Source organism: Castor canadensis, chromosome 5, assembly GCF_047511655.1.
Source record: "Castor canadensis chromosome 5, mCasCan1.hap1v2, whole genome shotgun sequence".
Lineage (NCBI taxonomy): Eukaryota > Metazoa > Chordata > Mammalia > Rodentia > Castoridae > Castor > Castor canadensis.
The window spans coordinates 2170323-2184436 of record NC_133390.1 but is presented as its reverse complement, the minus strand read 5'-3'; the positions used below and the strand labels follow the sequence as shown (position 1 = coordinate 2184436).

General features: G+C 47.3%; 1 protein-coding gene across 2 annotated transcripts in view; it reads left to right on the top strand.

Moving 5' to 3' along the window:
* Trappc10 (trafficking protein particle complex subunit 10) overlaps positions 1–14114 on the top strand; it is a 74084-nt gene that overhangs the window by 34019 nt on the left and 25951 nt on the right. For both annotated transcript variants that reach the window (XM_020152706.2, XM_074072539.1), the window contains 3 exons: positions 659–854; positions 4831–4942; positions 6762–7009. In XM_020152706.2, the coding sequence (XP_020008295.1) occupies positions 659–854; positions 4831–4942; positions 6762–7009 (556 nt within the window). The remainder of the gene's footprint in view (positions 1–658; positions 855–4830; positions 4943–6761; positions 7010–14114) is intronic.

Here is a 14114-nt window from a genome sequence, read left to right as displayed (position 1 = left end):
GAACTTTCCTGCCATGTTTTAACTTTGGTACTTTTGTACCATGGGTTCAGTCTCTGTAGTTAAGTTGCATCAGACCTATATGGTACCTTTATTTATCCCTTATTTATTATTGCTACCCTTGGAGAGCTCAGGCTGGTGGAGGGTTGGATCTACATGGAGGGCCAGGGTTCACTATAGAGCCTCCTAGGTACTAGGGTGATGACCGAGCAGGGATGGTTCAGGGCAGAGGGGACATCGAAGTGAGAAGTAGTGTGCTTGAGGATGAGGGGGGCATGACATGTTCAGTGGTCCAGGCTGGAGTAAGAGGACTTGAAGCCAGATGCCAAGGTTGGGTCATGGTCCTCTGTGGGTAAGGTTGAGAAACCTTAACTTCATTGTGTCAATATAAGGAAACAGCAGAGATAATGAGGTGTAGGTGAATGATGGCAGGTCTGGGGCCCACAGCTCCTCCTAATACCCTCTCCATCTTTCCTGTCTGCTCTGTGGCAGACTCTTCCTGGAACTTCTGCAGCACTTCTGCCCACATGGCAATGAATTGGTTTTCCCCCTGCCTGATGGGCTTCGCTAAGGGCAGCTGGGAGCTGGAGGAAACAAGTAGCAGCTGTGCAAGGGTGCTGTACCCTGAGGTCTTCACTGACAGTCCTTCATGTCTTTGCAGGTGTGTTGTGCTCTCTGACCCCTTGAAGGACTCTTCTCGAACTCAGGAATCCTGGAATGCCTTCCTGACCAAACTCAGGACTCTGCTGCTTATGTCTTTCACCAAAAACCTTGGCAAGTTTGAGGATGAGATGCGGACCTTGAGGGAGAAGAGGACGGAGCCAGGTTGGAGTTTCTGCGAATACTTCATGGTTCAGGTACTGAACTCACTATAGAGCATACTGCCTCCTGTGCCGTGCCTCCTCCTTTCTTTCTAAATGAGGCAGCCCTCAGTGTAATTCTTAAACTGGCCTAGTTTGAGGAACCAACCATACAGTAGCCAGGACAGATATTTCCGTTTCTCTGCTGATGGAGCAGAACATGACCTTGGTCTCCTTAGGTGTCTTGTTACCTCAGAACTTGACACCCATCTCGCCTTGAAGACACTGGTCCTCAGAGTCATCTTGGTTTTGTTTGGTCTTGGGGGCCCTTCTGGGTGTCTGCTGTGATTTAGGCAGAGGTACCTTTCAGTGGGGGACCATCCTGAGCTGGGTGTGTTGTTCACTGTGGTTAAAGGGTGACTTTGGGGAGCTTTCTCTCCATAGGTTTTGTGTGTGTGTGTGTGTGTGTGTGTGGCAGTGGAGATTAAGCCCAGGGCCTGGCACTTGCTAGACAAATGCTCTGGTACTTGAGCTACACCCCCCAGCCCTTTGTTTTGGAGACAGGGTCTCAATACCTTTTGCCCTGGCTGGCCTTTGCCTCCTGAGTAACTGGGATTACAGGTGTGTTCCACACAAGTCTACAAGCCTGAATCAACCTACCTGTCCAAAAATTCCTCCATCCTTCTGTGAGTTCACACTGACCTCCATCCCAATCCCAATCCCCAGCTTCATTTTATGACCTGGTTTCCAGTGAAGGAGTGCATTAAGATTGTTCTTTATTGCAAGTCACCAAAATGTTTAGGCTTTTCAAATTGTAGTTTATTATCTGCTCCTTTTCCCTTTTAAGAAGAAAGTTCTTGAGTGCACAAAAGGCTGCATAGTGGTTTCATTTGGAAGAGAGGAGTCCTTTTAACACTGCAGCATGACAATTTTTGCTCTTAGGACTCCTTGCTTTTGTTCACCATCTTTTGACTGAGAGAGTATAAGTTTCATGTGTAGACATCAATTATGTATTAATTATTGGAGAAATAATGCACTTCAAATAGATAAAAATTTATTCTGAAAATTTTTATAGAAATTTTTATTTTTATTTCTTATTCTGGGACTGATGCCTTAGGAGTATTTGGGAAATTTGGTACACGTAAGGGGATTTTTGAGTATGTTAATAATTCCATGTATGATTGGCACTGCAAACCTTTCTGATTGCCCTGTCTCTTCACTCTGCAAGCTTATTAGGCTTAGTCTCTGGGAATTACAGAAAAGTAAGGGAACAGGCTAAATGAATCTGGGGAGTGGGATTGGGATGGAGATCAGTGTGAATTCACAGAAGGATGGAGGGATTCATGGGCAGGTAGTTTGATTCAGGCTGTAGACTTGTGTTTGAGGATTAGGGTGCCTGCATGTGCTTCCTTCTTCCTCCCTGAGCCTTGGCAGACCTAGGAGAATGGCACCCCCATGGCAAGGGGCACACCTCGCACTGGTCTGTTTCTAAACTCCCTTCTCCACCAAAAGGAACTAGAGTGTCTTGAGCAGTGGCTGACAACAGGCTGGCGTGGGTGATATACAGGATGGGCCTGGAGTATCATGTAGGACCATGATGTGAGGAGGTTCACCAAAAGAAATGGGGTACCAGAAGATACACACACCGCTTGAAGGAGCCTGGGAGGGTCGGGACAGAAGAACCATCAGGACAGGGCTGGGTGCAACCTAAAAGTAAAGTCGGTGCCCGTGCGTCTGTATTGACTCCATCCAGAAGTCCAGTCAACAAACATAGAAAGACAGGAAAACCAGTCACCTTCAGTAGGAGCTGTTGGAGTCAGGGTCCCTGACCGCTGTCAGAGGCGTTAGGCAAAGCCTGGGAGGTGTATTTGCAGAGTCTCCTCATGTCCCCAAAACATCTGCAAACGTTGTGAAGCAGTGGTCACTTTACAGCAGGAGACCCAGCTCAGGCAGCCTGACTCAGGCCAGCGTCACCCATGTGACCTCCTTTCTAAGATGTGCTGAGAAAGGAGTGTCTTTCCTCTACGGAAAACACAGTCTCATGGCAGTCAAATAAAACATCAAATGAGAGATGCTAGACCAGATAATGTCAGTACCCATCAGGTGCCTAGGTCATGAAGGAAGGGAAGACAAAAACTGTGACAGACTGCAGGAGACTCAGGAGCAGTGGGGCGCCGTGTGGGATACTGGGTGGGTTCCTGGATTGGAAAAAGTGCTAGAATTCAAGTAAGGACTGTGTAGTTCATAGTATTGTACTAACATTAATTTCCAGTTTGATAAGGATATTACGGTTCTATGAGCTGTTAATATTCTAAGAAGCTGAATGTGGGCTAGGCAGAAACTTGCTTGTTTAGGGGCAATGTTTCTGGCAGTGCTGAAGTTTGAACTCAGGGCCTCACATTTGCTAGGCAGGCACTCTACCATTCCACCAGCCTTAGGGCAACCTTTCTGTAAGTCCAACATTAGTTCATAATTAATGATGAGCAGAGAAGAAAGTTCTGGTGTACACTGTAACATGGGCATAGGTTGAGGATATGCTCAGTGACAGAAGCCAGCCGCAGAAGGATGAATGCCTCATGATTCTTCTTAGATGAGGTCCCTTGAGGAGTCCAGTTCACAGACAGTGGAACAAGGTTACCAGGGACTGGGGGAGAGAAACTGGGGGGTTGTTGTGGAGACAGTTTCAGTTTGGAATAAATGAGAAAGTTCTGGAAATTGGTTGCACAATGGTGTGAATGTACTTAACACTACTAAACCATATACTTAAAAATGGTTAAGAGTACCCAGGTGAGGTGACTGATGCCTATAATCCTAGTCCTTGGGAGGCTGAGGCAGGAGGGAGTTTGAGGTGACCTGGGCTTCATAGTGAGACCCTATCTCAAAAAAAGTTAATATGGGAAATCTTAGTATATTTTATTGCAGTTAAAAATGAATTAATTTATTGGAATACTCAATCCCAAAAGTACTTCATAAAGAAGAGAAAAGTAAGGTCAGGATAACCCAGTGCCCAGCAATGTGCTTAGAGACAGCGGGATACATGGAGAGCCAGAAGGAGTCCTGGGGCTCTAGAGAGAGCAGGCCAAGTTTTTCTTCTCTGCTCCTCTGGATCATAGTTGGTGGAGAGACAGTGGCAGAACTCCCAGCCTCTCTGCTCTTCTCTACCCTTTACAGACAGAAATTTAATACTCTCTGTCCAGATAAGGAACAGATTAGGAACCTGAGGCACAGGCCACCAGTCAGCCCTGCTGCAGCTGGGAGATGTTGGCGTCTGAATCTGACACTAGTTCTGAGATTGAGTCTGTCCCCCAGATTCCCACCCAGTGAGTACCAGAGGCCTTCAGGCTCTTGGGATGGTATCTACAAACACATGAGATTGAACTAGATTCCACACACCTGACATGGAACTGAGTGTGTCAACTTACACGTGTGTGCATAGCTTTTGCTTTAATGTACAATGATAGAAATCCAAAAAATAAAAAATCACCCCAGCCATCTCTGTATGTTTATTCATTGGGTGAGTACTGAGCCAAGTACTGCTAGGTGCAGTGTCCGTACACATCTCTCATGAGCTCATAGTGAACTGCTCAGAATGGAGGATGAAGGCCCACAAGCCGCATGGCGTGCAGTGTGGAGTGAGGCAGTGGCCTTGCTGAGAGAGTGGTAGCGAGAAGTCAGGTGGCTGTTTGAAGGAAGCATGAAGAAGCATTGCAGGCCCAGGGAAGAGGCAGTGTGAGCCTGGCACGTGTAAGGGAGACTGAGGGGCCTTCGGGGTGGGGCTGAGTAAGTGAGTGAGGTAGGTCAGAAAAGCTGCAGTGGGGACAGGCCAGTTAGTGACCAGTGGTGTCTAGTGCTAACAGGTCAGGTGTTGTCCTTTTCCTACTTCCTTATGGTCTCCAGCCCTCTGTGTGCATAATTGCTGATGTCACCAGAGGGACTTGCATTTCAATGGCATGAGTGTCTCACATGTTCTCTGTGCGCCCTGCGTGGCTGCACTTGGTTTTGATAAACTGACCTGTGTTCTTTGGGTGAACAGGAGGAGCTCGCCTTTGTCTTTGAGATGCTGCAGCAGTTTGAAGATGCCTTGGTGCAGTATGATGAACTGGACGCCCTGTTCTCGCAGTATGTCGTCAATTTTGGGGCTGGGGGTAAGTAGATGTTTCAGTGACAGAGTCTTTCCTCACACCTTCTTTCCCACTCTTAAGTATGTTGATTAGTGATTAGTCATCACTTGCTGATGTTTTTGTATAATTATAGACCATGGGTTCATGGGATTCCTATAGGAAATAAAATGAGAATTAGGATTAGTCACTGTCAAAGTCAGAAGAGTCTCCAGTAGTAAAAGTACTTCCAAAGCTGTTTTCAGAGTAAGCATCTTGCTGGCCATGCTACTGATCACATGCCTCCTGCCTAGGATGACGGTGGATGTCTCTCACCCTCTATAATGCTTGAGAGCTCATTTTTATGAGTTTTATGTCACTATTATAAAGGCCATTCATCAGTCTTTCAGATTTTACGTACTATCTTAAGTTCTTCTTTTAGAATTACAGACTGGGTGCAGTGAAACCATGTACAAAGTTCATGCTCACTGTTTTTACTGATGTTTATCTTGCTAGAAACTCTATCACATTGTCTAGACATTCCTGTCTAACTTCTTTTCTTAGTGATTGCCATCATGGCATCTCTCCAGCTGCCAGGTCAGTGCCAAATTGTGTTTGTGAGTAGCTGCCTAATGTTCCATGGTTGACTCCTGAGAGTTTATTCAACTCTGCCCTGGGGTTGGACATTTGGGTTGTTTTCTGCTTCTGGCCTTTACACAGTGCTATACTAGACATGTTTCTGAGAACCCTTGCCACCATGTCTGAAGAAAGGAAGGATTTCAGGGAACTATAGTGCCAGCTAAGAACCTGCAGGGGAATGAGGTAATGAGACAGTCAGCTCACCTGGAGCCTGTCCTTGTTCTCAGAATGATCACAAAGTATCTCTCATTAATCCCCATTCCAGACCATTCTTAATGAAGTTCTGGTTTGGATATCTTACTCTGCTAAGACACAAATATAGGCCTATAAACAAATATAGACCTATTTACTAATTAAAATTTAAAAATTAGGGAAGGTAAAAGCATTTTTTTTTATTTCATACATGTTATGTGTCCATGCTATATGCGTATATCTTTAAATACATACAAAAATTGTAGTTCACATGACTTCTTTGGTTTTCTTCAGTCTAAAACTCAGTGTGGGGCAATTTCAAATGCAGAAGTTAGCCTGCACTGAGTTTTGCAGCTGATTGATAAGGCTGCTGAAGCATGTGCTCACTGAGGGCCTGCCTCATGCGAGAATGTAACTCCTTGTCCAGGCTGTGGATGCAGGCTGTAGAAGGGGATAAATTTAGGCAGGGTGGTTGGGGCAGCACCTCCAGGGAGCTGGCATTTGCCTGAGACCTGAATGGAGTGTGCACTGAGAATGCCCAGGTAGGGACCCAGCAAAGGAACTCCCTACTCTTTGCAGGTAGCTGATGGGAGAGTTAGGAAGGGAGAAGCAAAACTTGTAGGACAGTCAGGTGGCAGGCTGCACTCCAACCCCATTATACTCTAGCCTAAAACTTCAGGGGACAGAGCTGAGATGTCCCCAAGATCATGGCCTGTGAGTCTCGGAACAGCCACTTGACTCGTTCCATGCCAACTCATCACCTCCTGGGCATGATAAGACAGTGTGCCTTGCTGTCTAGGGCCTAGGGCCCTGTGCCCGCTATCACTGCCAGAACCCAAATGAATGTGTTCATGGGACACTAGTGAATGTGTCTCAGGACACCCCTCCTGAGCCACTATCTAATGAGTGGTCTGGGACTGAGGGTAACTGGCTGCAAAGCTTCCTGCTCCTCCCAAAGCCTCCTAGTCCTCTGCAGGAACTTTAGTCAGGTGAGGTGCCCCACAGTCAGCGCCTTTCATGATGTCTATTTGTTTAGATGGTGCCAACTGGCTGACTTTTTTCTGCCAGCCGGTGAAGAGCTGGAATGGACTGGTCCTCCGCAAGCCCATAGATATGGAGAAGCGGGAACTGATCCAGAAGCAGGAAGCCACTCTGTTGGACCTGCGCAGCTACCTGTTCTCGCGCCAGTGTACCCTGCTTCTCTTCCTGCAGCGGCCATGGGAAGTGGCTCAGCGTGCCCTGGAACTGCTGCACAGCTGTGTGCAGGAGCTAAAGCTGCTAGAAGTGAGTCGGCTCCTCTCCCTGCTTGCCACTCCCAGTGTCCATACAGCACAGCCAAAACCACCACCTGCCAGTCAGACTGCCTGAGCAGAGCAAGGAGTTCCCTTTCGACTTACTTAGTTACCTTTTATCCTTGCTGCTCTCCATGGGTAAAGTTCACATTGGCCCAAGCAAGCCTCTTTGGTCAGGTTCTTCCTTTACTTTTTTTTTTTGTGTGTGTGTGGTACTGGGGTTTGAACTCAGGGCCTACACCTTGAGCCACTCCACCAGCCCTTTTTTGTGATGGTTTTTTTCAAGATAGGTCTCTAACTATTTGTCCAGGCTGGCTTTGAACTTTGATCCTCCTGATATCTGCCTCTTGAGTAGCTAGGATTACAGGCTTGAGCCACCAGTGCCTGGCTGAATAAATGTTTTAATCCTTCAAAGATTAATTCACTCAGGGACCATTGAGCTATTTTAGTTATACACATTTTAGTGAGATAAAGGCTTCAGTGATTCTGTACATGGGAAAATTCATATGTGCATATACAGAATGTTACACAGAACTCAGCACATCCCCACTCTTATTTCCTGGTTGACACCTCCTAAATGGGCTAAGTGACTGATACAGGGCCTTAGTAGAAAGTGCTGGTGCCCAGTTTGGGAGCAGGTGGCAGTGTTCTAGATGTGCTTTTCTAGAGCCTGAGATTTGGGGCAGACTCAGTATATGGGTGGGGCCCAGCCTAGTCATATGCTTTGGGTCTAAGCGTCTTTCTCAAAGAACATTGTGTAGCAGCAACAGGAGGACAAGGGCTCCTAGAGACAGCAGCGCCTGTGCACACAGAGGCAGCTGCCTGGAGCTGGGGGGAAGGGGACAGCTGGCCCCAGGCAACTCTGTAGGAAAGGAAGCAAGTACCTAACAGCCACTTCCTTCTGCCCCTGCCCCTGTCCTGCTTCAGATATTTTGGAAACTGGGAGGCGAGGAGTGGGTATATGCAGCTGCCCCAGTCAAGTGCAGGGCTGGACAGTGTGTAAAGCAATGTGACAGGCTGGCTATTACTTCCAGCATCAAGTGAATGTGGCAGTTCCCTTTCTGATGGCCTAGCACCCTGATTTGTGTGCGGTCGCACACCCATAGGTGGGTGCAGAAGAGCAGTCGAGTGGGGTTCTCTCTCTGCTGAGGGACACACTCTGTTCTCTTGAAGCCTGCCTAGCTGGTCCCCTGAACTCCGTAATCAGTGCCTCTGGCCATTGTTGAAGGGGAAGGAAGTCAGGCATCACCTGGACTGGAGAGAGAACTGAGAAAGTAGCTGGTTGTTTGGGCTCTTTCCTCTTCAGGAGCGTCTAACGCATGTTGAGCACGTGGCGTCTGGCAGTCCCCCGGCCTCCATACAGGTGGTGATAGGGTCCACTGAGGGCATTTTAACTGTTCGGCATTGTTTTATGTGCTTACCCACTGTAGGATTTTCCCTGGTTCTGTTTACATGAACTGAGATTGCCATTGTAATCCTGAATCTCTGTGAATAGGCATTGCTCCTGGTTTTGGGCCACATTCACTGTGCTTCTTTGTAGTGTTGCAGACATGCTGTGCTCTCCCGGAGGAGTGCACCAAAGTTGCAACTTGGAGTCCAGCTGAGGCTACGCCACCCGTGGTCCACTCTTGCCGTCTCTTTCCTTCTAATCACCCACTTCCTGTTCCCCTTTCTGTCACACATAGCTGGGTGCTCCCTGGTGTCTCCCACCATGTTCTCCCTGTCATTCCTGCTGAGGTCCCCATGTCCCTTGCACACTTTGCTGGCACTGCTGTCGTATTGACTTCAGTTCAGCTGTATTTCCTTATACACCAAGGTACACCATGGTCTAGCTTATTCTAGGGTTCCTCTGTGAGAATCAGATGAAGAAGTGCTGTTGAGCATAGAGGTTTGGAGGGCGAGCTCCAACTCGCACAGTCTGTTCAGACCCCAGTCTGCTGCTTATACCTGGAACCATGTGTCACATACTTTCCCCTTTAAGCTCATTTTCCTCATCTTGAGGTAGAGACAGATGCCAGTTGTCATTTGGGTAGTGAGGACCCATTGAGGTGACATATGTAAAGAGCAGCTTAGTACAGTGCCTGACAGCCCTTTGTGGCATTGGAGCTGACTGTGAGTTCCCTTAGGACCATCTTCCTGGCATTCTCTTGGGGCAGCATGAAGCCTCTGAACACAAGACCAGCTTTTCATGCCTGAGATGAGAGTTTTCTATAAGGGGTTCGAGGGGAGTCTATATGTCTTTGTTTGTTTGTTTTACCTTATGTTTTGCACTTAGCAATTAACCTGAAAGTTTTATTCTTAGAATCTCTTTTAAATTTTTGTGTAAAGATTTAAAATTCAAATAACTCAAAATTACTTAATTTCTCTGTGCATTTATTTCTACCCTCAAAAGCAGACTTTCTCACTCACTAAGTAAGGGTCAGCTTTCTGGTAGATCCTTTCCTCATATTCAGTCCATGGCCAGAGGTTGGTCTGAAGTTTGGGGCTCTGACATACAGGGCTGGGTGAGATGACCGAGATACTAAAGGTGAGCAGCAGAGGAGAGAGGAGCTGAGGCCATAGTCAGATGTGTGGCTCTATGAAGGTCAGGCTTGTGTTTGTCAGTACACACAGACACAGAGCCAGCACAGAGCCTGAGCTTCCAATGCTTTTGTGGGGTTTTCCTTTTTTTTCCCCTGGTGCTGGGGATATAACCTAGGTCTTTGCACATGCACTCTACCGTTGTGCTACACTCCAGCCCCCTGTGTTCTTAGCATGAGATTGTGGCAGTTGAACTTCAGGTGTTCCTGATTTAGTCCTGCTTTGGGCATGTTGGTTGTTCAGTGGTGCCTATGATTGCAGCAGTGTGTCCTGGCGCATGTCTCTTTGTTAGGAGTTTTGTAGAGGTGGAGTTCCCAAACCAAGAACACATGTTTTTAGATCTTTTATTGAGCACTGGTGGTTTGCCTCCCAGAAGGGACTTACCTCTCAGTCATGCCAGCAGAGCCTAGCTTCCTGCACCTTTAGCAGGAGGAGAGTAGGATATGTTCATATTTCATTCTTTACCTAAGTGATATGTGTGAACAGTATGAGGAGGACATTTTCTAGAATGCCTTCCTGTTTTGGTACAGTGATTGCCCAAGTGCCCTTTTGTTTTTGAACCATGTTCTTTCCTATGGCATTTACCTTCATCAGCTTAGGCGGTGAGTATAGCAGACAGCGTGGCCAAAGAGGGCAGGACTCCTTTTGACTCCAGAGGACCAGCAGTCTTACAGGTATGCCCAGGGCAAAGTCAGCTGATTGACAGAGGCCCTAGGGTAGTCAGCTCTCCAGATGAAGGAGAGATGTGCAGGCTTGGCCTGGTGGCAGCAGGAGAACAACTGAGGGCGCTTGACTGGTGTTTACTAAGGATACACTGTGTGCAGACACCTGACTGGTCTCTCAAGGCAGAGATGTGGTTTCTTTGTGGCCCTGAGCAGGTAAGCCCAAGTGTTGCCAAAGAGGATCAATGAGAGTGGTGGCTCCCTGGGAAAGAGAGGAAGAGTTAAGAGAGCAAGGAATAGTCAGGAGCATTCAGGAAATGCTTGCCAGGCATCATGGTGATGCAGAGAGGTTACCAGAAGGAAGAAACAGCACCATCCCCACATGGAACTTTGGGTAGCCCTCCATGCCTGCCAGTTGCTAGAGCAAGCACTGTGGACTGGTCTGTGACAAGAGAGAGTCCCAACAAGGAGGAGGGGAGAGTACCAGACCAGGCTAACAGGCACTCTTGGAGCACCTGGTAGCACTAGGGAAGTTGCTAGAGTTCTGCTGAGCTCAGTTTTAGAAGATTCATTCTTCTACACATGGTCACTGTCTGTTGTGTGTGGGCATGGTTGACACTGCTTCAGTGGAAAGCAGACCAGCATCGCCACCCGGGTGGAGCTTGACCTTCCCAGGGAGCAGCCAGGGGAGTGTCCGTGGCATTGAGGTTGGTGCCAGTGTATGGGAGAATGTATTTCAAGCAGGGTCCATGGCTTCCTCAGGAGCCACGAAGGAGCTCAGTTATGCTAGCATGCAGGGGGTAGGCAGGCGGGGACCAGGCTTCGAGGTATTGGAGGCCAGTTGTGAAGATTGTGTTTTATTCTGTAGCCATCTGGGAGTTATCCACAGTTTGGAGCTGGTAGGCCAGAAGAGGCATTAGGATGTGGTGGGGCCAGGGCAGAGAGAAGCAAAGGACTTAGGTTAAGGATTTAGAATATCTGTGGAGATCCAGGAGGACAGATCCAGGAGTTACAAACTAAGGCCTTTGGGATAGCTTTTAAGTGAACGATTCTGAGAATTTACTCAGTAATAGTGCTGGGCGTACTAGGTATCCACACATTAAAACAAGTCCTGATATTCACCATGGACACATTAACTCTAGGTGGGGTTTTGATCTAAACAGGCAAGGTAAAAGAAGAAAGCTCTGGAGGGTAACACGGGAGAGTGTCTTCATGACCACCAGGGGCAAGTAGTTCTTAAACAGGAAGTAGTCACACAGCTGTCGTTACAGTGGAGCAGATTGCAGCGTGCAAAGTCTGCCCCAGTGTGGGAAGAACTAGCTTCCAATATAAGAAGACTGACAAATAGGCAGAAGAGGATACCCCATTAGCCAGTAAGCACAGGAAAAGTGCGCATTCTCTTATGATTGCATTGCCATGGAGCTGAGGTAGTAATGCTTGGCAGGTATTGGTGAAGAGAACCAGAGCTAGCTCTCTGACAATGTGTGAGTGCTGCACTCACTTCACAGAGGTGTCTGAGAAATGATTGAGCGTTCCCATGAGCCGCAGTCCCACCCTGGCATGTATGGAAGCACGCCTGTGAGTACCCACAGGCAGTACAGACATGTGCATAGCTGTGAGTTTTGCCAGGGACAGGAAAGAACCCCAATGTCCATCAGATGTAAGGGCTGACACTCCCCTGCCGTGTTCATGCCATGGACCAGCAGCAAAAATGAGGGAATTGTGGGGTGGGAGTCTGACCACATTTGAGTTGAGCTAAGGAAATCAGACACAAGAGAATGTGTACCTTTTAATTTCTTATCTGTAGAGCTCTAGGGGGCAAAGCCACAGTGGGGAGCCATTCTGGTCATTGGTGGGGGTTAAAGATGGGTTTGTAGCTCTAGAGGGCTTCTGGGCTTTGTCCACAGTGGGTATGCCAGGAGTCACAGAGGATTCGTGTGTATGTTTTATTTTTCTGTCTGTCTGTTTTTTTTGGTATTTGGAACTGAACTTGGGGAATTGCGCTTGCTCGCAAGCTCTGCCACTTGAGCCACATCCCCATTTTCATGTATGTTTCAGTATGTTAGTTACATTTGCAAGAAAGAAGAAAGAGTGTCTTTAATTTTATGCCTGGAAGATGGTCATGGCTCTTGGCATTACTGACTTTATAGGAATCAAGAGAGGAGGAGGGGCTGCAACAAAAGGCACAGATCACACTGAGAAAGCAGTTGAAAAGTCTGTCACTCTCAAAAGATGATCAGAATGGCCATTGAAGAACTCAAGGTGCACACGACATATCTCATAAGCTCTGCTAGCTAGGCAGGAGTGATGGGCACACAGCAGTCTTGTCTTTATTGGTTTAGAGTGGTATGCAGTTCTGGGGTGTTGGCCTTTCTTGAGCAGCACAGGCTGATACTGCAGAGGGCATGGCTCCTGGGGAGGCCATGTGTGCAGTGCAGCCTGTGTGCACATTGGTCAAGGTGCACTATCCCACACCAGCCATCTTGCCAGGGAGGGGGCTGATGCTTCTTTGGACAGGTTTAAAACTGTGGTTGAAGAACCACTTTTCTTCCCAACTTTTTGGGATTTTTTATTACTATTCAAGCTCCACCATACTGGATAAAATAAGATTTTTAAAAAGATTGACAGGCTTGTGTAGTGCACAAGGTGCAGTGCACCTGTAATCCCAGCTACTTGGGAGGCTGAGTCAGGAGGGTTGTAATTTTGAGACCACCCTCTACAACATAACATTCACTGTCTCAGACAGCAACAGCAACAATAAAAACATCACAGAGACTGGTGAGTGCACATCTTGGTAAGGACATAGAGAAATTGGAGCTCACCTGAGATGATGCACATACCAATTTGTACAACCACTTTGCTTCAACATGTGCTTGTCCTGTGGCCCAGTAAGTCCATCTCTAGGTATGAACCCAAGAATAAGTCCAACCACAAGATGAGGCCAGGAGTGTTGTAGGAAGCCTGTGGACTGTTGAGAAGAGCTGATGCTGGCTCCTTTCCTGGCTATGACGCAGCTGTATTCTAGGGTGCCGTGGCTTTAAATCATTGTGGTTATTTAGCAGGTCCTATGTGGCTGTGAGTGCTCTAGGGTCGGACTGGGACTTAAACTCAAGGCTTTGTGTTTACAAAGCAGGGCTCTGCCACTTGATCCACACTCCAGTCCTCACTGAGCTCTAAGTTTGTATACCTCGATACATACATATTTTACAACTTTACATTTTTAAAAAATAAGCAGTGAAAAAGTATCGCTACAATTAAATTTGCTTAACATTTCTGAAAGTTTCAGGTGACTGGTGCCATGCAATTTGCCCCATCAGACCTTTAAAATTTGTGTAGAAAAAACATGACCCCTGCCCCCAACATGGTGACATGGTGTTTAGCTGGGATCTGGTTGAGTGTAAAGAGGGCTGTACACAATCACAGTTCATGATGGCATGCTAGATTACTGTGCATGCCTTTTTTTCGTCTTCAGTAAAAGCTCAAGTTTAGAATGTTGCATGATAGTAAATGTGGGAAGCTACAGCACTCTCTGAAAATAGGGGCAGTAAGAATATGCCTGAGAAGAACAGTGCGAGTTTTCAGAGGGAGGACCACTGAGGGTTCCCAGGCAGAACTTTCGGGGGACTCTGAGTTTCAGTTAGTAAAATAAAACCCCTCCCTTGTGGACAAGGAACACATTCCTTGTGCTCTGTGTTGTACGAGGACCTGTTGCCTCCAGAGGCTTCAGAGGAGCTGGTGGCTGCTGCTAGACTTTTGTTCTTAATCTTGGAGAGGCTGCTACTATGATGGCAGCTTTTTAAATTCCATTGTTCACACTTAGCAAAGTAGTGCTTGCTTTTTGTAGAAACAAATATG